The 22,424-nt window shown below is 49.3% G+C and overlaps 1 protein-coding gene across 1 annotated transcript; it reads left to right on the top strand.

The window, feature by feature from the left end:
- The first annotated feature begins 1,222 nt into the window (after positions 1-1,222).
- On the top strand, positions 1,223-22,075 carry SCAMP5 (secretory carrier membrane protein 5). The gene is made up of 7 exons (XM_026478543.4): positions 1,223-1,344; positions 13,038-13,101; positions 13,793-13,921; positions 17,177-17,333; positions 18,468-18,569; positions 18,990-19,107; positions 19,373-22,075. The coding sequence occupies exons 2-7, from the start codon at positions 13,095-13,097 to the stop codon at positions 19,565-19,567; spliced, it is 708 nt and encodes a 235-aa protein (XP_026334328.1). The 5' UTR covers positions 1,223-1,344; positions 13,038-13,094; the 3' UTR covers positions 19,568-22,075.
- Positions 22,076-22,424: the final 349 nt, after the last annotated feature.

Genomic DNA, 22,424 nt, shown 5'->3' on the forward strand with positions numbered 1-22,424 from the left:
GTCCTGCCCTGTAGCACATGACTCTCCCCTCCTGATTGGCCTGGTAGCAAGATTATACTTCCTACCCAAGCCTTCATAGCCCCTGAGACTCCCTCCCTTCTCTTCCTTCTCCCTCGATATTTCTTGTCTGCCTTTCTTCCCTCCCACCCCCTTTCCATCCCAGCTGTGGGAGTGTGGCCCCACTCCCAGCAGGCTAGAGCCAGACAATGGGCCCTTATTCTGGGCAAAGAATCCCCTCAGTGTCTCCCACCCACTGAGGCCCCCTTCCAGGCCCAGGATGGTGTGAGTGGAGGGCACTGTGGAAGGCAGGAGCCATTGGCTGGGAGGACAGAGGGTGGCCCTGGCTGTCGAGATCCCACAGGAGGTTTGTAATGTAAACACCGTTCACAATAAAAGCTTGTCTTTCACTCCCAGTCCCATCTCTCCAAGTGGGTCTCTTGACTGTTATTAGTTCCGGGTTTTTAAATATTTGCCCTGGTGTCTCCTCTCTTTAGGTGTTCATCTCTGCCTATCACCGTCTCTTTCATTCTTTTTTCTGTGTCTCTCTAAACTTCTGTCTTTCTATTCCTTTGTGTAGCTTACCTGTCCCCATTTCTCATTTCTTTCTCACTTCATCATGTTTTCTCTCTCTCTCCTATCTTTCCATGTCTTTTTTATCTCCAAATCTTGATCTCTCCATGTTGCTATGGCTCTATGTTCGTGGCTATCCTCTCGTCTTTCTATATCCATCTTTCCGTGGATCTATGTGTCCATTCTCCTTATATCTTATCTCTGTTTCATCTATGATTTTCCATCCTCTCTCTGTCACTTTGGGCCTCTGGATCTGAAGGACCTTCGTCAGGTATCCTGCTCATAAAGCTCTTTCTCTCTCCGCCTTTCTGGTACGGTCCCAGCAGCCCCCAGGATCGTCATGGAGGTTATTCTCCCCACTTTACAGATTTGGAAGCTGAGGCTCTGGCTGCTGGTACCGGGCTCCCATCTCTGGGTCTTTTTCTCCACGTTCTAGTTCTCTGTACACTCTTGTCCTCTCCGTGCCCACCAACCACCTGATCTGGCCTTTCCTGGGAACTTAGCACCTCGGACAGTTCCTGTAAGGTGCCGGGTGGCCAGGCCTTACTTCTCGCGAGCGCAAGGGGAGCGGCTCTAGAGGTGGCGCGGAAGTCTCGCGAGAGCGGCTGTTGCTGCGGGCGCGGGTGGCGCGGGCGCGTGAGGAGCCGGCCAGAGGAGCGCGCGCGCGCTCCCCGCCCCCAGCCCCGGAGCGGCTCGCGGCAGGCTCCGCGCCGCATCGCTGGGTGAAGCGCAGCGCAGCGCGGCGGCCTTTCGGCAACCGAGCGGCAGCGGCGGGTGAGTCCGGGGCCTGAAAACCGGGAGAAGGGCTTTCCAGGGAAGCCGGGCGCAGGGCGAGATGTGGTCACCCACTCTCTAGCTTTGTGCCCCCTACGCTTCACCTTTGCATGCAGGGGCAGGCCGAGCTGCTGGAAAGGTGGGGAGTCGAGGTGACCTTTCCTGTTTGAGGCGGGAGAAGATGGTTGCAGGTGCCCCCAGCCCTCCACCCCTCACCATCCCCATTCCCGGCTCCCGCAGAGGGAACCCGGGTCTTGGGTGACGTCAGACCCCTGGATTCTGGAGCCTGGGCCTTGGGCCCTCCTTCCCCCCCCCTCCCGCCCCAGCCCCACCTGGTGTTCCCTGGAAACCAGCCTCCTCCTCCTGGGGATGGCGCACGCGACTGGTGGCAGGTTGACAGTGGCTTCCTTTGGGTCCTTCCTCACAGGGGGTGCCTGCAGGTGGGCCCAGGCTGAGTCCCCCATCGCCTCCCTTGGTTTGCCGACCTTTAGTCGGCGGGGGATGGGTGCACTGGCTTGACGGAGCCTGGGCTCCACTAAGGTTTTAGGGTGGTGAGTTGGGAGTGCCGGATGTAGCTCATTCCAATATTGGCAGGAGTTGGCTACGAGGATGGGGGTGAGATGTTTGGAATCCATCCCTGTCCCTACCTCGAGGAGCTCCTGGCCTGGGGGTTGGGGAAACCAAGTATAGACTCCTACTGAGAATTCACCATCTCTGGCGGTTCAAACCGGTAATGCCCCAGCTGCGGGATGGGGAGATCAGCTAGGGCCTGGCAGACTTTCCCAGAGACAAGGAGAAAGGGAGGCAAGAGCCAGTGAATAGACTTTATGGGGGAGGGGAGATTTGGATGGGGACGGGTCAAGAGAGGGCATACCCTGGGAGTGGTTATGGGCAAAGAGGTGGGAATTAAGCACAGCTGTTGGGGAGGCCCGCCTGTGACCCCAGCCATGTGATGGTTCCCATGGGGTAGGGGAAGTCTGGAGAATTTTGCAGCCTGTGCTTTTTCTGTTCTACGTGCACAGGTGCAGGGCTCTGAAAGAGAGAGATGGTTCTTGAGAGGGGCATGACTGACAAAGGAGATTTTGCTTGGGGCTGCACAAATCTCGCCAGTTTAGATCTGACCTGGGCTTACTTGGTGAGCCTGAAGGCAAAGTCCCTAGAGCTGAGAGAGGATGTTTCTAGTGAATGGGTCACAGAAAGAGAGTCTTAGGTGTAGCAAACCCTGTGGAGAGTTAGTGGGGTCCCGGGAGGAGAGCTGTGGATATGGGCCTTGGGGTCTGCGGCTGTTTCTTTAACTCTTTCCCTGGCTGGCTAGCTGCTTCTGAACAAGTTGATTTCCCCCTTGGGCGCTCTTTGCCAGCACCTTTCTCTGGGGATGAAATAATAGGACTAAGTACTCTCCTCCCTTGAGGAAGCTGCTTGTTCTAGTTTAGAGTGTCCCTCCCAGTTCTTCCTTTTCTTTTCCTCCCTCCTCTCTCTGGCTCTCTCCCCCACCCCTCCCCCCCCTCCCCACAGCATTTCCTCTACAGGCTTCACTTCCTTCCCTGCTGACAGCCTGGAATCTCTGAAGGCTGCCTGGAGGAAGTATGGTACATGCAGGGTTGACAGAAGTTGTGGGCTTAGCCTGACTGGGGGAGGGCAGCAGGTGCTCCACTCCCACCCCTTGGGAGGGTTTTCAGGTCTTAAGCAAGAACAGGAATTGACTGTGCTCTGTGCTCTGTGCCCTGCCCTGTGCTGGGTCCCTCCCGGAAGTCTCATCTATCAGGGAGTGAGGAGAAGATTGGATGAGAAGGAGTGAGCACTTGCTGCCCAATAACTGGTTCCAAATTTAAGGGGTGGGATGTGTGGCAGGGTTATCTGGAAAGGATTCCCAGAGGAGGTGGGATGTGAAAAATAGTAGGACTTAGAGTTTACAGGGTTTAGGGGCACTGGAAATCGAGGGGGTGGCTAGACATGATCTCCTGCATGAAACTGGGTTGTGTGGGAAGCAGATCAGCCTGTGGTAGAGAAGCAAAGGTGGTGGTTTGGGAAGTTTGTAGCTGATTGACAGAAGGCCTTGAATGCCAGGCTCAGGATCATCTGGGGTACTGAAGAGTCATTATAGGACAGTGATAGCAATGCCAGGAGAATGCTGTTTTCTGGGGATGATTCATAGTTCTGGGACTTCAGGGCTGGGGATGTGTGGCGTGGGGTGGGATAAGGGGACCAGAGGTAGAGCAAGAGTGGGGAACGTCCATCTTAGCAGCCTTGCTCTGTGCTCTGGCCTCTCCTGCACTGAGTCATCCATCCTTTGCTACACTGACTTCTCTGTAACCATGGGCACACCTTTTGGAGACAGCATGGGAATAGGATGGGGGTCAGGCTGGAGCAGAGTTCGAGTCTCCTTCTTTGAGTCTTCCACAATCTAAGTTATCTGCATCCGCCCGTGTTTTCATGGAGGATTTTAGTGCTGGACCACTGTCTTTCACTCTTGCCTCCCTCACCACCCTTTCTCCCAACCACATTTGAGTCTGGTCATCATTGGCATGTGACTACCTCTGAAATCTTAAACTCCAGTATCCTCTGAGCACAGTCCAACTTCTGTTTTATCTGCTTTGTGACCTCAAGGAGACCTCTAGTTCTCTGGCACCTCCATTTCCTCTGTCCCATGAGCATGACACCTTCCATGTCCTTCCTGGACCCCATGGTCCAGGATTTTAACCATTCTCTGGCTCGTGCCCTCAGGAGTCATACCAGTTTGCCTGCGTGTCCCACTCCAGCAGCAGACCCCTCATTTCTGGATTCTACACTCAGAATGCAGAAGTTTCTGGGGGCTATCACATAGCAGGGCAGACTGGTTCTACGTCCATGCCTGGTCTCCAGCCTCAGCTGTTCCTCTATCACCTGTAGAAACCCTTCCCCTCTTCCCATCAGCTCCCATTTTGTGGGAGGAGTATCCCAAACTGGACTACTGTCCCAAAGCCTTTTACTCCCAGGGAGGGGGGTTGGGTGGGTGTGTGGGAGGTGGAATTGCACCCACGTTTCCCCATTTCTTGAATTCAATTTCTCGAGTCCCAGTGGAAGGAGGGTTCTAGTCTAATGTGCCTACTCTGTGCTGTGGATGCTGGCCCTTCCTGTCTCCCGGGGTCCCGGTGTCCATCAGCTGTTTTCCCCTCTATTGTATTTTCACTCTCCACTGTTTTCCGTAATGCCTTCCTCCCACTTCTAAATATATGAATTCAAGTGTTCTACCTTGATAAACTTTTCTAACCCTATGTCCTCCTCCAGTGGCTGCTGTTTTAAACCTATTGCTTTGTCTTACTGCAAAAGTGATATGAGACCATTGTAGAAATTTTAGAAAATAGCAAAGGAAAGAAAACAAATAACTTATAGTCTCATTATCCAGAGATGATTTGGTACATGGTGTTTCAGGGTTGTTGCTGATATTCTGTGTGTGTGTGTGTATTAAAATTTCAGCCAATTTTTTTGAAAGGCGAGTCTGCTAGGCTTGTCCCTTCTTCCTCTCTGTCTTGTTTTCATTTCTTGGCATCCTGCCTCTACCCCGCCACTTCCTGAAGCTGTGACCTCTGAATTGCCAGGTCAGCCTGTGACACACCTGACTGCTTCATGGCCACGATGGTGTCGGTCCAGTTGATTAATCATTAAAAATATTGAGATAACCTGAATCATTGACACGAAAAATTTTCGAGAGATACTGTTGAGTAGAAAAAAACAGGTTAAAAAACAGCATGTATAAAATCTCGTTTTTGGGGTGCGTGGGTGGCTCAGTCGGTTAAGCATCTGCCTTTGGCTCAGGTCATGATCTCAGGGTCCTGGAATTGAGCCCTACGTTGGGCTCCTTGCTCAGCGGGGAGCCTGCTTCTCCCTCTGCCTGCTGCTTTCCCTGCTTGTGCTCTCTTTCTCAAATAAGTAAATAAAGCCTTCTATTTTTTTAATAAAATGATCTCATTTTTGCCATATATGCTAATATATACATTAAAAACAAAAACCTAGAGGTCAATCTGTTGAAGAGGTGGCCTCTGAGAAGGTGGATTTGGAAGAACTTTTGTTTTCAACTTTATGCACTTTTTTTTAACTTGTAAATATTTTTACGCAAAGCTAAAAAGCAACACATTTTAATTTTATTAAAAAAACTATATATACGGCTATATATACACATATTTTTTAGTTTTTATTTATAGTTAGTTAACGTACAAGGTGCTCTTTCTCTTTTTTTGTTTGTTTTTATTTTTTTTTTAGAGGGGGTAGGGTCAGTGGGAGAGAGAGAATCCTAAGCAGGCTCCACACCCAGCTCGGGAGCCCAACGCAGGGCTTGATCTCACGACCCTGAGATCATGACCCTGAGATCATAACCGGAGCTGAAATCAAGAGTTGTATGCTTAACCTACTAAGCCACCCAGACGCCCCATGAGGCTGTATATTTTATTTTATTTTATTTTATTTTATTTTTTTTAAAGATTTTATTTATTTATTTGACAGAGATAGAGACAGCCAGCGAGAGAGGGAACACAAGCAGGAGGAGTGGGAGAGGAAGAAGCAGGCTCATAGCGGAGGAGCCTGATGTGGGGCTCGATCCCGGAACGCCAGGATCACGCCCTGAGCCGAAGGCAGGTGCCTAACCGCTGTGCCACCCAGGCGCCCCGAGGCTGTATATTTTAAAAGAAGAAGAGGAATAGAATATTTCAGTGGCTCGTAAGACTCTTGGGGATAAAGCCCAAATTCTGCTCATGGCCTTCAAGGCCAGGATGACCTGGCCCCTTTTGCCTTTCAACACTATTTTTGACTTTCCTTCCCTCCCTTCACTGTGAGCTTCATCCTTGCTGTACTTTTTCAGTCCCTTGAATATGCCACGCTATTGCTCTCCTGACTTTCGCACCTGCTTTCCTGTCTCTCCCTGGCTGACTCCTATGCATCCTTCAGGATTCAGCTCTGATGTTGCTTCTTCTCAGAAGCCCTCTGTGGCTCCTTCAGGATAGACCAGGGAGGTGCTCCTCTCTGTTCCCACAGTTTTTTGTACTTGTTCTTCCACGGCACTTCTCAGGCTGTGTTGTGTTGCCCATTGACTTAAGGTTTACCACTCTTCCCTCTTCCTTCTCAACCCCATCCTGCCTCCTGTATTATAGAGAAAATTGAAGCAGATACACAGGACTCTCACAGTCCTTTCCAAGGCCTCCAACCTGCATCTGCTTGCATCATGTTCTCCTTCCCACCTGCTGGTACTGAGGCTTGTCCCACCTCCTTAGACTGGACCCCATGCTTCTCCCCTTTTTAGGGGCTCCCATCATTGGTTAACCTCTGTTTCTATTGTAATCGCACCTTTTCCCTGGATCGTTCACATCTCTGGCTTATTTCCATCTTAAACGATCTACAGCTCCAGCCCTCCCTGGACCCATATCCCACTCAGGTAGTACCTATCTCTATTGTCTTCCTAGGCAGGCTACTTGAAACAGCTGGCTACGCTTTGTTCTCTCAGCTTACCTGTTCAACTAGCTCTCATTTGACTTCTACTCATGCTCCCCCTCCCCCAACCCCGCTCCGTGGCCATCAAAACAATTCTTGCCGGGGTCACAGATGACTGGTTGTTACTGAGTGTTACACACACTTCAGTGTTCAGCCCTTCTCATGCCAGACCTCTCAGTAGCATCTGTCCTATTTGTCCACTGTCCGCTCCTGGCTTTGGAGACTCTGTGCTCTCCTGGTTTTCCGCCTGCCCCAGTGGCTGCTCCTTCCCAATCTTTGCCAGCTCACCCTCTTCTGCCTGTTGTTGTTTTCTTTCTTTCTTTCTTTCTTTCTTTCTTTCTTTCTTTCTTTCTTTCTTTCTTTCTTTCTTTCTTTCTTTCTTTTCTTCTTCTTCTTCTTCTTCTTCTTCTTCTTCTTCTTCTTTTGTATTTTTGAACAAGTAATACATTTACATGATTTTTAATTCAGGAAGATGTTCCAAGTTTCATCAATTCTAAGATGACCATTTTGATATTTCTGAAAACATTCTAATATCTTGTCTTAAAAGTTTTCGGCATCTGAACAATTACAAGTTGGCAGTGTATTTTCTTTCTTTTGGTAAATAAAATAATGATTTATCTTAAAATTGATGGTCTTGGATTAGCTGGTAGAAAGATACATGGTAAAAATTATTCCTCCCACATGCTCCATATCTGTTCAGTTTTTCTGTCCCTCGGGGAGCCACACTTACTGTTTTTTAAGTATCCTACTAGAGATTCTTTGAATATCTATTACCAAATAAAAATATATTTACCCCCCCAACTTTTTATTTTGGAAAACTTCAGAGCTACAGAAAAGTTTAAAGAACAGTGCAAAGGGGCGCCTGGGTGGCTCAGTCAGTCAAGCGTCTGCCTTCGGCTCAGGTCATGATCCCAGGGTCCTGGGCTTGAGCCCTACATTGGCCTCCCTCCTTGGTGGGGAGCCTGCTTCTCCCTCTTCCTGTGCTGCTCCCCCTTGCTTGTGCTTGTTCTCTTTCTCTCTCTCTGTGTCAAATAAATAAATAAAATCTTTAAAAAAAAAGAACAATGCAAAGAACATCTGTACTAGGGTATTTCACCTAGATTCACCAATTGCTAATATTTTGCAGCATTTGCTTTATCTGTCATCTATCTATCTAATTTTTTTGCAGGACCATTTGAAGATAAGTTGCAGACAAGACACTGTACCTCTGAATACTTTAGCATGTATCTCCTAAAAATGATGATATTCTCCTATGTAACTACAACACCCAAGAAATTTAACCTTGGACAACGATTTCTACTATGCAGTCTATATTCAAGTTTCTCTGCTTGTCCTAAAAATGTTCTTGATAGCTGTGATTTAAAAACCTGGGATCCTCTATGGGAATTCTCATGTCTCCTTAGTCTCCTTTAACTTAGACGATCCCCTACCAATTTGTGTCCTTCATGACGTTAATATTTGTCTTGAAGAATTTCCCACGATCAGGTTTTGTCAGATTGGCTTTTTTTCATAATTATGCTCAGATTAAACATTTGGGCAACAATACTACATAGATGATCTTGTGTCCTTTTAGGTGTATTACATCAAGAGGCAACGTGACCTTTCATCCCATTGTCAGAAATGCTAAATTTGGTCACTTGTTCTGCTAGATCCTCTCATTGTTGAAGTACCTTTCCTCTGTTGTGATTAATAAGTAATCAGAGGGGTGACAAACCGTCAGATGCTTCTCTTCCCCAGCCTGCTCCCCTCCACGCCCCGTTAGCACAGCCATCGATGACCCCTGCCTGTATCAGATAGTGACTTTTAAAAATTGTCATTCCGTTTATATTTATGAGAAGAACTTTCCCTTTCTTCCTTTTCTTTTGTGTATCTCCATGGACTCCTGCGTTCTTTTCATTCATTATGTTGTAATCCATTACTGACATTATTCATGTTTTTCTCCAACTTTGTATTTGGAAAACTTTCACATTAAGCTAAAGTTGAAGGGACATTTATATTGCTTCACCCAGATTCATAACTTGTTAACATTTGCCACATTGACTTTGATTCTGTCTGTATCTACCCATCCATCATTTTTTATTTTTCTGAGCTATTTGAAGCAAGTTTCAGACATAAGACATATTACTCCTAAGCCCTTGAACACATTTCCTAAGAACAAGGTCATTCTCCTATAAAACCTCAGTTCCATTATCATACCCAAGAAATGTAACATCGGCACAATAATATTATCTAGTGTCCTTTGTTATACCAGTGATGACCCCTATAGTGTTTCCCCCTTGAATAAGGATCCAGTCAAGGCTTACACATTGGCTCTTGTTACCATATATCTTGAGTCTCCATTGGTTTAGATAATCCCTTATTTTATTTTTTACTTTTTTAAAATCTTTTAGGATGTTGGCATTTTAAAGAAGATTTTATTTATTTATTTATCTATTTATTTTTTAAGATTTATTTTTAAGTAATCTCTGCACCCAATGTGGGGCTCGAACTCACGAGCCTGAGATCAAGAGTTGCTGCACCGCCTGAGCCAGCCAGGTGCTCCTGGATGTTGGCATTTTTTAACAGTCCAGGCCAGTTTAGTTTTTATTTATTTTTATTAATTATTATGATTATATTTTGAATAGTCACTTGTTTTGTTTATTTATTTATGGATTATTTATTTTAGAGAGCGTGCACGCGTGAGCTGGGGGAGGGGCAGAGGGAGAGGGAGACCAGCAGACTCCCTGCTGAGTGGGGAGCCTGTCATGGAGCTTGATCCAAGGACCCTACCTATCCCAGGACCCTGAGATCATGACCTGAGCCGAAATCAAGAGTCGGAGGCTTAACTGACTGAGCCACCCAGGAGCGCCAGGCGAGTTTAGTTTTTAGAATGCTCCACAACTTGGATTTGTCTGCTTGTTTCTCATGATTGGATTCAAGTTAAACATTTTGGGGCAGGAATGCTACATAGTGACGTAGCGTCCTTGTTGATGCATCACACTGGGAGGCCATAATGTCTGTCTGTCCCGTTATTGGTGACGTTCAGTTTGATCGCTTGGTTAAGGTTGTATCTGTCAGCCTCCTTCACAATAGAAATGCCAGTTCCCCTTTGTAATTAGCAAGTCGTCTTCGGGCTGGTCCTTTGAGACCGTGACTGTCTTCCCCACAGTCTCTGGTCCAGTCATTTTGGCAGCCGTTGATGATCCTTGCCTGAATCAGTAGTTACATTAGTGATACTTATTTTTGACTTTTACATTTTAAGTGGCACTTATTGTTTATCTTATTAAGAAAGTCATGTATATTCACCGTAGAGAATTTGGAAAATACATAGGGGAATAAAGGAGAAGATTAAAGTCACCTGTGATCCCTACCATCAAATGAAAATTTCTGAGAGCATCTTGGCGTATCATGGATTATTGTTTAACATTCAGGATGTTATATGTTGCTGTCATTCTTATTTTCGACACTCTTAATTGTCTCAAATTTGGCTGGTGGTAGCTCTTTCAAACTGGTGTCCTTTTGACATGCGTCCATTTGTTGAATACCTGCTTGTTTCTGGTACCACGAGATGTTCTAGGCTATCCCGGTATTTCCTTGTCCTGGCTTGAGACCAGCCGTATATGTTTTTTAAGCCATGAGTTCATGCTGATTCCTCCATTTCAAATCCAACAGCACAGGGCTCTTACCATCCCACATTGCATATTCTCTTTCCATATTTTAACAGTGAGAACCCAGGTCCCAACAACAACCCGTACACTCATATGTCCTCTTCTATGGGACACGTGACAGAGTTTCAGCATCACCACACTCTATAAACCTGCTTATATTTAAGCTTTCTTTCCAGTTATTTTTATCCTTGAGATATATCCTTTTAAGAGGACATGGAGTGCTCTGATCAAGTTACTTGGCCAGTTCTTTTTTCTATGTGGTCGTGTTATCAGTTTCCCGTACAGTTAGCATCACGTGCTTTTGTTTATTTCAAATTTTAGGGTTTGCTTTTCTTTCTCGTGTAAGTTCTTGAGTATGTAAGATATTCTGTGTATACAAGTATGTGTGGGTCTTTACCCAGGGAAGTCTCACTAGTCATCCTAGCCCTTCCATCATGTAGGTGACCAGTTCATGGTGTCTGGTTTACTTTTCCTGTGTTCTTTTGCAAACATAAGCAAATTCGTGTGCATGTTCTTATCCCCCCCTTTTTTACATGAAAAGTAGCATACTATTTATACTTGTTTGTCCTTTGCTTTTTTTATGTAATCATTCCACAGCAATTAATAGAGATGCTCTTCATTCTTTTTTTTTTTTTAAAGATTTTATTTATTTATTCGACAGAGATAGAGACAGCCAGCGAGAGAGGGAACACAAGCAGGGGGAGTGGGAGAGGAAGAAGCAGGCTCCCAGAGGAGGAGCCTGATGTGGGGCTCGATCCCATAACGCCGGGATCACGCCCTGAGCCGTGATCCTGCCTGAAGGCAGACGCTTAACTGCTGTGCCACCCAGGCGCCCCTCTTCATTCTTTTTTACATCTGTGTAGTACTCCATTGAATGATATACCATAGTTTATTCAAACAGTTGCATTTAAGTTACTTCCAACATTTTGCTATTCAAAATAGTGTCATGTTGAATGACATGTATTTATTGTTTCTGATTTGTGGTAAAAAAGCAGAAGTAGGATTGTTGGGTCAAAAGGAAAAAATGTTTTTATTCTCCTCTCCCCTCCTTTTTCTTTTTTTCTTTTTTCCCCCCACTGTGAAAGCATATTGTTCTGACTGTTCTATGTCTTTTGTTGCCTACTGTCTAGACTGTTCTATATCTATGTTGTTTTTTTCAATGACTAGTAATTGTGGAGATCTTTCCACAGCAGTATTTTCTCTTAAATAGCTGCGGAGCATTTAAAAACTGCAGAGCAGCCCACTGTGTGACTGTACTATTTCATCATCCCCTATTGTTGTGTAGATTGTTTCCAATCTTTTACTGTTACAGACAGTGCTACAATTAATGCAGCTGTGTAAGGGGATCATTTCATGTAGGTCTCTACCATGCCTGTCTTTCTCCCTTTTGTGGTAGATTTAAAAAATATATATTTTATTTATTTATTTGCCAGAGAGAGCATGTGGGAGACAGAGAAAGTGAGAATACAAGCTCGGGAGCAGAGGGAGAGGGAGAAGCAGGCTCCCCGCTGAGCAAGGAGCCTGGATCATGACCTGAGCTGAAGGCAGATGCTTAACCGACTGAGCCACCAGTGCCCTTAATGCAAACTTTTATTTGAAGTGTAACACACAAGAAAGTGCACAAATTGTAATCTCATGCTTGATGAATTTGCACAAAGTTTGACACTGTGTAACCAGCTCCCAGATTTAGGAACAGATCATTACCAATACCTCGGCTTATGCTCCCTGCTTCCTCAAGGTTAACACTATCTTTTTTCTTTTTTTTTTTTTAAATATTTTATTTATTTATTTGAGAGACACAGCCAGCAAGAGAGGGAACACAGGCAGGGGGAGTGGGAGAGGAAGAAGCAGGCTCTTAGCGGAGAAGCCTGATGTGAGGCTCGATCCCATAACGCCGGGATCACGCCCTGAGCCGAAGGCAGACGCTTAACGACTGCGCCACCCAGACGCCCCAAGGTTAACACTATCTTGACTTTAATTTTTTTTTTGCCCCCCCGCATCTTGACTTTTAGCAGCTTGCTATGGATTGTGCATATTTTCATGGTAACCATCCTTTCCTTTTAGAGTATGTACTGTACAGGTTATTGACTGTTTCCTGCAGAGGGCAAGAACCACATCTGTCTTACTCACACTGTCTCCCCAGTGCCTGACCCATTACACATCCCCCACAAATGAGCGAAAGCAAAGGCAGGAGAGAGGGGAGGCCAGCCTGTGACTGATGACAGGTCTGCCATGTTCAGAGTCGAGGAATAGAATTTTCTCTTTCAGAGGTCTGTAGTCTCCTCAGGCCTTCTCTGTCACTTGCCTTTGCCTCATGGGGTCCCTTCCCAGGCTCCTTTCCCACCCTTGGATAGGGTTTTCTGAAGAAAGACTCTATCCCTTGAGGCAAAGGGCAGGAGTGCCTGGAAGGAGGCAGCTGGTGGACTGGTGGCTCAGTGGGTGGGAGTGGCTCCACTAGGCTCCTCCCACTGTGGCGTTAGAGCCAGGTTCTGCCCCAGGGAGCTTCCAGCCCTGCAGGGTCTGAGAGAGGGACTGGGTTGCGCCAGGCCTGATCCTCATCCTGCTCTGGCTTTTCTTTCCTTCCAGGTCAAGACAAAGAGGCGTGGGCAGGCCGCTGGGCCGGCTAGTGCCATCTGGGCCATCATGGCGGGTAAGGACAGGGTCATGTGGGTAGGTCATGCAAGTGAGCAGAGGGTAGGTGGCCCGCTTCCTCGTCTCCTTAGCCCCTTTAGTTTTTGGAGGTTAAGTTCTTTCTGTTGTCCTGTCCCCAGGCTTTTCCTGGTCTTCTACCGAGGCCTATCTGTCCGAAACCCTCAGCATGACACTGTCTAGCCCTCTGTCAGGTCTCTGACTGTGGGAACCAGAGGTTGAGCATCCTGATGCCCAGCTGCTCCTGACCATCTGACTGATGAGCAGCCCAGGCTTGGCCCTGTCCCCTCTGTCACCATTGCTCTTTAATACTCTGAGGCCCTTTCCTTCTGATTTCTTGAGTTTTTGGTTTCCAAAGGCTCAGGTACAGAATGCTGGAGCTGAAGGGACCTTTAGAGACTATCTAGCTCGAGCCCCCCCGCCCCCCCCCCCCCCAGCTGCTTCATCTGCCTGGATCTGGGCGGCATTTATTGTTTGTCTTCTGAGAGACAGCAGCACTGCCTCAGGGCCGTTGATTACTTTGGGAACCTCCTAGCAGACCTGAGGAAGCAGGGATGGCTGGGTGGGGGTAGCAGTGTAGCCTGTGACCTCAGGGGCCCGGGGGCCGCTGAAACCAGGGCAAGAAGGGTCACACTGGGTTGTCGGGGAGGGGAACGTTCAAGGTGATGCTATGCCGTATGCTTCACCCACAGAGAAAGTGAACAACTTCCCACCGTTGCCCAAATTCATCCCCCTGAAGCCATGTTTCTACCAAGACTTTGAGGCAGACATTCCTCCCCAGCATCTCAGCATGACCAAGCGCCTCTACTACCTCTGGATGTGTGAGTGCTGTGGGGTGGGTGGGCCCCGGCGGGCGGGGTCAGGGGGAAGGCTGCCGGCTGCCGGGCACTGGGGTGGGGGGCCTGGAGGCCTGGCTGGCCCTCAGCCACACTTACAGGATCTGCATGGGCCATCTCCCAGCAGCCTCCTCTCATGGGCCAAACCCTCATCTGGGCCCCAGTTTCCCTTATCCCCCTGCCCTCCACTTCCCATTCATCGAGTATCTGGATAAGGGTCTTTGTCCACAGGATCATTTCTCTTTTCTTGCTGTCCCTTTCCCTTCCCACTGGGGTGGTTTCCCAGGGAGCCTCTGGTGGCTACCAGGACCTCGGGATTCCGGATTCAGAGAGGAATCCTTTTCTTTTCTTTTCTTTTCTTTTTTTTTTTTTTTAACATTTTATTTATTTATTTGACAGAGAGAGAGACAGCCAGCGAGAGAGGGAATACAGGCAGGGGGAGTGGGAGAGGAAGAAGCAGGCTCCCAGCAGAGCAGGGAGCCCGATGCAGGGTTCGCTCCCAGGACCCGGGGATCACGCCTTGAGCCGAAGGCAGACGCTTAATGACTGAGCCACCCAGGCGCCCCAGAGGAATCCTTGTCTTAAAGCCACATTTGGAAATGTCTTGCTTTCTTTGGAAAACTTCTCAGAGAAAAGAGCATTAACTGGGAGTTGGGAGATATGGGATTAAACTGGGCTGGTTGTCCTACTTCCCAAGCAGCAGGCCCTTCAATTATAGTGAGAAGGTGTTTGCTCAGTGATCACTATGGTTCCAAGGAGTTCAGTGTTGTATAGTCTGTACTTCTCTAAGAATCTAGAGTTCTAATGTCCTACAATGTTGAGGTGCAGAGTATCAAGGCCCTAGGTGCTGATGGTCGGTGGCAGGTTGGTGGGAAAGTGTCATCTTAGAGGGATGGGACTTGGCTGTGCCCAGGCTAGTCAAAGGTACCTCTTAGGTGTGTACAGGGAGGGCAGGCTGGCTTTCCTGTGCTGGGTGCCGGCCTCAAGGAACCTTAGACCTATAGGGGGACCCAGTCAGGGTCTGTCACATGTGGTGTTGCCTTGAGTCAGCCTGCACTTAGCTGCTGACTTGGGTGGGTGATTGCTTGTGCCCAGAAGGTGGTAAAGAATGCTGTCTTCACAGGTTCTTCATGGGGTGGTAGAAAGAGTGTGGGGATAGACTGACTCCGTTTCAAGTCCCGGCTTGGCCTTTGAGTGGAGAAGGCATCTTTCCCTGTGTAACGTGAGGGAAGGAAGAGATGCGGGCAGGTGTGGGTAGATCTGTAGTTGTTGGGAAGGGAATGAGGAGGTCGCCTCTGATGGCTTCTGTTTCCCCATCAAATGTGATGTAGAAGTGGGGATGGGAGCTTTGAGGAAAGTGGGTTTAGAATGACAGCACCTTCGTGGACAGAGGGTGAGGACACTATCCAAAGACACATGACCCCTAAGATTTCTGGGTCATGCACAGGGTCCATTCAAGGTTGGCTGATGTGAATTTGTGGTCCTACCAGGCTTCTCCGTAGGCTCCTTCTTTCCTAGCAACATTCAGCTCAGGAACATATGGGAGTTGTGTTCATCCAGGGGGAGTGTGACCAGAAGACGAGGCAGGGGAGAGCATTAGAAAGCATGTAATGAATTATGGAACCTAAGCTGGACAGGGAGAGAAACGGAGATGGAAAAAAGCTGAGTGGCCACGTTACTGGATATCTGTTCCAAACAGGGGGTAGAATAATTACAATAGAGGCACTAGAACCAGCGAGCTGGAGAGAGATGGGACCGGGAGGAGAGATATAAACCAATATAAAAACAGGTTCATGTCTGTTCTATGTAAAGAGCAAATAACATCACTTCCCGGAGTTCCGGAGCTCTGGGAAATTGGGGACAATCACAGAGATGGAGGAAATGCAGCTAAAGTGTGGAGAAGGAAAAGCGCACCCTTGTTCTGTGGGCCCGGAGGTGGGCCTACTTGTATAGGTGACAGCATTGTCCTGCCAGACTTGGGGAGCACCCCACCTGGCTCCGGGCCCGGGGAACTCTGCCCCTGAGAAGATCTCATCCAGGAGCTGGATTTAAGGGCTATAAATACCTTCCTAAGTCCTCCCTAGGCACCTGCCAGATGCTTTGCTCCCAAGGAAATGCATATGACCCTTGAGATGCTTAAGGGCTCTATTCAGAAGCCAAGACCAGATGCCTAGTTGTTTGAGGCCAAGATTGAGCCCCCCTGCCTTTGTTTATTCAGCAGATCTCTGTGGAGCCTTAAGGGACTCAACCTAATGTTTGAGGAAGGGAGCATCCTGATGTCAGAAGCCCTGGCTGTGTGTTAGTGCCAGCACAAGTCGAGGTTTCTGCTGGCTATGACTTGGTGATCCTGTGATTCTGAGTACAACTAGAGTATGTGGGCACAGAGGGGTGGGAGCCTGGGTTCTGCTCTTGGGGAGCTTCTAGTGTGGTTGATGGGCTGGGATTTGTACTTGGGGAACTGTGCATGAGAGCAGCCCAGGTCTGCAGGAGGTCAGAGGGATGGGACATGAATAAGGCTGCAGTAGTGAAGGAAGGCTTCGTGGAGGAAGTGGCATTGTAGTTGTCTAAGAAATGAATTAGATAAAGACTGAGATCCCAGCCACTGCTGCCTGCCCCATTTAAGAGCAGGGCAGATGGTACAACAGCTTGAAGAGATGTTTCTACAAGGCCTTTTTCTTTCCACTTTTTATGCCCCTTGCAAGAGAAGATATAAGGGTTTCCTGTGCCTTGGGTTTGGTGATACTGTGAGTCTGGGAGGGCCACGGTCTGAGGCCATTCTAGTAAGGAGAAGAGCATTTCTACCCCCTGGAGGCTCTTAGCCCTTCAGTGGGGCTTGTTGGACTGAGGCTCTGGGTTCCTGCTCTGGAGACTCTCTGTTCTCTGGATTTCTCAGATCCCTAGGAGTGGGTGTGGGGAGGGGAACTGGTCTAAGCTCCCAGCTTTCTTTCTTACAGTCTGTACTCCTTCTGTGTGTGTATGTATGTATGTCTCATGTATCTGTGTGTGTGTGTATTCACTGATGTGGGTTGTGGGTGCGAATCTCTGTAAATGTGGTTTTCATGTATGTTTGTGTGTATCTACCTGTCTGTGCATTGTTCTGTTTCCATGTATTTGTGGGTCTGTTGAATTACGGGTGTGTGTGTCCATGTCTGGGTGCTCACATGTCTCTGCATGGGCCTGGGTGTCTGTGTGCATGTCTGGTGTTTGTCTCTGTGCGTGCATGTGCTCCTGGGTCTGCAGTGAACAGCGTCACGCTGGCCGTGAACCTGGTGGGCTGTCTCGCGTGGCTGATCGGAGGCGGGGGAGCCACCAACTTTGGCCTCGCCTTTCTCTGGCTCATCCTCTTCACACCCTGCTCCTACGTCTGCTGGTTTCGGCCCATTTACAAGGCCTTCAAGTAAGTGGTTGGTGCTGACCCCAGCTCCTAACCTTGTCTCTTTGCCCATCTCCCCTGTTTCTTCTCTATATATTTTCTCACTTTTTTTTGACCACCCCCCACACTCACTTTCTATTTGTTCACCCTCAGCTCAGACTGCCAGGTAGGATATGGGCTTCCTGAGAATTCAGTGCTGGGGATGAAAGACTGGGAGTCAGACCCTTGGTTCCCTCTTTCCTCATTCCTCACTTCCTGTCTCACTTCCCTGGGTGGGCATAACATAGAGATGAGGCCTGTCGTAGTTTTGCCTTCCCCAGGCAGCTGTATGTCAGATTTGCCAATGGGGCCACCTGTCTCAGTGGAGCTGCCTATCTTTGCACCTGTGGGGCTAGCTGATTTGGTACCAAGTGGACCATCTATCCATGTGCTAATGGAACCAGTCATCCATGTACTACTGACACTGTGTGCTAATGATATCATCCAACTCTGTGCTAAAGGGACCACTCATCATGTACGAGTGGGGCTGTCTTGGTGCCAATGGGTGTCTACCTTGTGTAAAACGGATTTTCAGTCTTGGGGCTAATGGGACTATTCATCCAGGTACCAACAAGGCTATCTGTTTTGGTGCCAGTGGAGAATCCATGTCAGTGCTAATGGGACCTCAGATGTCTTTGCCAATCAGATCACCCATCTGTATGCCAGTTAGGCTACTGTTTGGTGCCAGTAGGTTTCCGTTCTTATACCAATGAGACTTTCTGTCTCTGAGCTTATGGGAATGTCCATCCATGTAACAGTGGAGCTAGATATCTTGGTGTCAGTAAGGTTGTCCATCCCCTTGACAGTGGGGTCATTTATTCTTGTCATAATTGACCCATCTATTTCTCTGCCAATGGGGCCATCCATCCATGTACTGTCCACGTGAGTGGTCCATTTACGAGGAGAGCTCTTCTTATGTAATGTTGCTCACACAAGACTAACACATGGGCACTTGCAAAGATTCCCGTAAACACTTCCATTTTTGCCTCTCAATCAAGGCCTTTAAGTGTCTTCTGTCCATTGCGTGCTCATTTAAACTCGGAAGGGCTGGGGGCTCCTGAAGACAGGGGAAGCCTTCGCCCTCTGCCCAGGTGGTGAGAGTCATCTCCTCTGCTGCAGGACTGACAGCTCCTTCAGCTTCATGGCCTTCTTCTTCACCTTCATGGCCCAGCTGGTCATCAGCATCATCCAGGCCGTGGGCATCCCGGGCTGGGGCGTCTGGTAAGAGATTGGGGTGTCTGGGATGGACCTAGGGCTGGCACGGGTGGCACCTTGGGGTGTGTCCTTTGTTTATGTCTGTGTGTTAGCTGCTTGGCCTGTGAGCGCATTCAGGGTAGTATAGTAGACACAGACACAGCAGCAGAGGGGAAGGAGAACCTCGCAGTGATTTGGGGGGATTCCCAGGGGTGACAAGCATCACGGGAGAACCCAAGGGAAGGAAGCCTTATGCCTGAGGAGCTTGTCTCCTGAGCTGTGGGAAAGGATTCTTCTGAACCACTGCCGCAGGCCCTCTGGCTGGTCTCTTTGCATCTGATAATGTGGCCACTCCCCGTGACAATGAGATAGCTCCTGGCTGTGGTGGGGGGGCTCCCGGTTACCCCTCAACCTGCCGGCAGCCCCACAGCTGGCCTCTTCCTGCAGCGGCTGGATCGCTACCATCTCCTTCTTCGGAACAAACGTTGGCTCAGCAGTGGTGATGCTCATTCCCACCATCATGTTTACGGCCGTGGCTGTATTCTCCTTCGTCGCCCTCAGCATGGTATGTGGTCACCTCAAAGTTGAGAGGGCGGCTTTGGGAAGGGGCTACGATCTGTAACACCCCCTCCTCCAAGATACAGGAGGACCTGCAGGTCTTCCAAGGGACTCACTCCAGAATGGCTTGGCAAACTTTGCTCCTAGTACACAGGGCGGGTGTGGGAGGGAGGATTGGCTTTTACAGGGACTTGTCTCTGGTGTCCAGGTGTTTCCTGGATGGGCTGCCCCTTCCCTTTGATTAATCCTTCCTTGTGCTCCTCCTCTTACAGGTTCATAAATTCTACCGGGGCAGTGGGGGGAGTTTCAGCAAAGCTCAGGAGGAGTGGACCACGGGGGCATGGAAGAACCCACACGTGCAGCAGGCGGCCCAGAATGCAGCCATGGGGGCGGCCCAGGGTGCCATGAATCAGCCCCAGACTCAGTATTCCGCCACCCCCAACTACACATACTCCAATGAGATGTGAGCCAGCCAAGCCTACCAGGAGGGCAGGGCTGGGGGTCTGTGGGATGGGGACTCAAGCCACATTGTCTGTTGTGGTGACCAAGCAGGGTTCCTCCCTCCCTTTTCTCCTCCCCAACTTTGTACAAAGAATCAGAGTTATATATATATATATATATATATGTATATGTCTCCCCCCTTCCCCCGCTCCTTTGGATTCTGCTCTCAGTACTCTGAGAGCCGTGGGCTGCACGTGGAGCTGTCCCGTGCGGTGGTAGCTATGTCCGTGTCCCCTCGTGAAATAGTATGCAGTGGAGGTCTCTGTCATTGTGGTGCTAGATGTATGTTTAGAACTAAACCAGCCCCCACCCTCCACCAGGGTGCCCCCTCTGACCTTGGCCCAGGGACCCCTTATGGACCAGGGGGAGGCATAGCAGAAAGCTTGGCCCCCTCCCCAGGGTTATGAGGTGAAACTGTCTCCACTTTTGGTCTCACTGGGAAGCAACAGTATTTAGCACTCATGGGGGTGGTAGGTAGGAAGGTGGGGACAGGCCAGGGATCTTCCTTTGCTCCTTCTGCTCTGGTCTCCTCCCACTCCCTCCCCTCCCTCCTCTCCTCCTGGTGTCAGATTCCCTGTGGCTTCTTTTCTTGCCTAGGGTCTCTCTCTTCCCCATGTGGCTTTTCTTTGTCTTCCCCAAGGCTGAGTGTCCCAGTTGTATATGCTCCTGAGACTGAGCCCGTTCCCAGATCAAGGAAATGGACAGGAGCTGAGCCTTAGGTGTGGTGCAGGAGGGCACACAGCTGGAGATGCATAGCCCACCTGGGTACCCGACTCCCGGGGAGGGGAAATGCAGGGTCATCTCAGAGCTTGGTCTGGGGTGGGGGGCTCCTCTCTTCTCTGCCCTGCTTCCCCTCCTCTTCCCAGAGCCCCCTTGAGCCCTCTGCCTATGTCCATCCCTGTACCCCCAGTTGCTAGCCTACCCCCATCCCCTGCTAGGTGGCACCTGCCATCTGTGAGGGCCGATTCCACTGCCTTCTCTGAAGAGCTGGGTGGTGTCCAGGTAATTTTCAGGTAGAAAGGTACAACTGGAGTAGAGGGTATGTAAATAATTACTGGTCCCTGAGTGAGATCTGACTGGCCCAAGCCCACTGGGCAGGTACTAGGTATCTCTGAATGACCATTTGACTCCTGGGAGTAGATAGCTCTTCTGCTATCTACTGGGTCTGGTAGAGGGGCAGGCTCAGAGGGCTGGGCCTGGAGGGAAGATCGGAGGAGAAGGCCGGCAGGGCCCAGTGAGAGGAGAGCCTGCCTCCTACCACTCCAGCTTGCTTTTGGTCACAGAGCAGTTCTGGGCACTTGAACTCAGGGCCCAGGAAGAAGCACATGCCCAGTCCTATCCATAAGCACAATGGCTGGAATGGGATTTCAGGTTAGGTGGGAGGGGAAGCCCTCTGACCTTTTTTTTTTTTTTTTTTTCCAAATCAAGATTACTTACTCCCTTCTGCCTATTAGACTTGGTTTTTGGCCCTTCCTTACCCTGTCAGAACCCCCTTTCCCTTGCAGGATAATGATTTAAGGCCTGTGGGGCTGTTCTGTTCCAAACATTGTGAAAATGTTGCTGGTAGAGCTCCTGGCTCTTTCTGAGGCCTGGAGGGAGTCGATTCTCACCCAAGGAGCAACTGCCTGTTTTCCATCCTCCCTTTCTCCTGCCTGGGCTATTTGGCCTGAAAATTTTGGCCAATCCAGCTTGGTCACTCTGGGCTGGCTCCAACTTGGAACCCCACACCTGGGCTTCTAGGTGCCGTCCTGAGCTTTGAGCTCCAGGCACTTCATTTTCCTATAGGGGAGCCAAGGCCTCTGAAAAGTTCTCTTCCTAATGGTCCCTTATGCTTGGGCCAGAGTATGATTGACTCTCTGCTCTACCATTTTCTCTCCAGAAAGCAGTTGTCACAACCTCTAGTACCTGAAAAGAAACCCTAGGTCTAGGTTTTCTTCACCTTTCCTTTCCCCTACCCTAGACCTCTGGGTCCCTTTCTCTTTGTGTCTCTGGTAGCTCCAGGAGGCCTGTGGTAGCTCTCATTCCTGTTGGATGCCACCTACAGTCAATTTCCTATCCTACCTGCCTCTCCTCTTTCCTGGCCCAGACCTATATGGCCATGCCCTGGCTCTGCGCTTGGGAAGGCCTGCTACCTGTGTGTGACCCAGCTTGTCCAGGCCCTGGGGTGCTGCATCTCCAGGCAACTATGCACTTTCCTAGGGAGGGAACCAGTATGAGAAGTGGGGGCTTGGAATGAATTCATCTCCGCTGGATGGTCTGTCTTGGGGGTGTGGTGGAGGAAGTCCCAGGTCATTTCTGGGAATCCTCAGGTCTGGCCAGCCAGTGACCTGCTTTTGCATTTTGCTGGTGCCTACTGCTCCTCCTTGTTTCTGGGAGACACAGACCATTGTCGAGCTGGCAGTTGACCTGCCTGAGCTACTGTCTGTCTGTGGTAACTGAGTGAACCATAATAAAGGGGAACATTTGGCCCTGTGTGTCCTGCTGCGTCATGTGTCTTCATGTGGGCCTGTGTGGAGCCTCACTGTGGGCTGTGGGGCATGGGGGTAGGGTGGGTCAACTGGGTCTGTGGCCTGTCATTCCCAGGGGCAAAAATCACATGCCTCTGTGTGATTCTTTCTGAGGCAGCCTTGAGTAGGCCTTGAAATTGCCACAAAGGCCTCCTGCGTGTTAGAAGGGGTTCTGAGTTGCCTGAGGAGGAAGTAGAAGACTGGATTAATGGGTGAGGGGTGGTTTGGTCCAGATGGTCGCTGCAGGCAAGGGCAAGGGTAGAACACAGAGGGCCCCCACCTCAGCTCTCACTGATGGAGACTGGCAGCAGATTGA

Source organism: Ursus arctos, unplaced genomic scaffold, assembly GCF_023065955.2.
Source record: "Ursus arctos isolate Adak ecotype North America unplaced genomic scaffold, UrsArc2.0 scaffold_28, whole genome shotgun sequence".
Lineage (NCBI taxonomy): Eukaryota > Metazoa > Chordata > Mammalia > Carnivora > Ursidae > Ursus > Ursus arctos.

Coding starts and splice junctions, on each gene's coding strand:
- SCAMP5 (XM_026478543.4), top strand. Junction 17,334..18,467: donor CCCATTTACAAGGCCTTCAA/GTAAGTGGTTGG, acceptor CCTCTGCTGCAG/GACTGACAGCTCCTTCAGCT. Junction 19,108..19,372: donor CCTTCGTCGCCCTCAGCATG/GTATGTGGTCAC, acceptor CTCCTCTTACAG/GTTCATAAATTCTACCGGGG.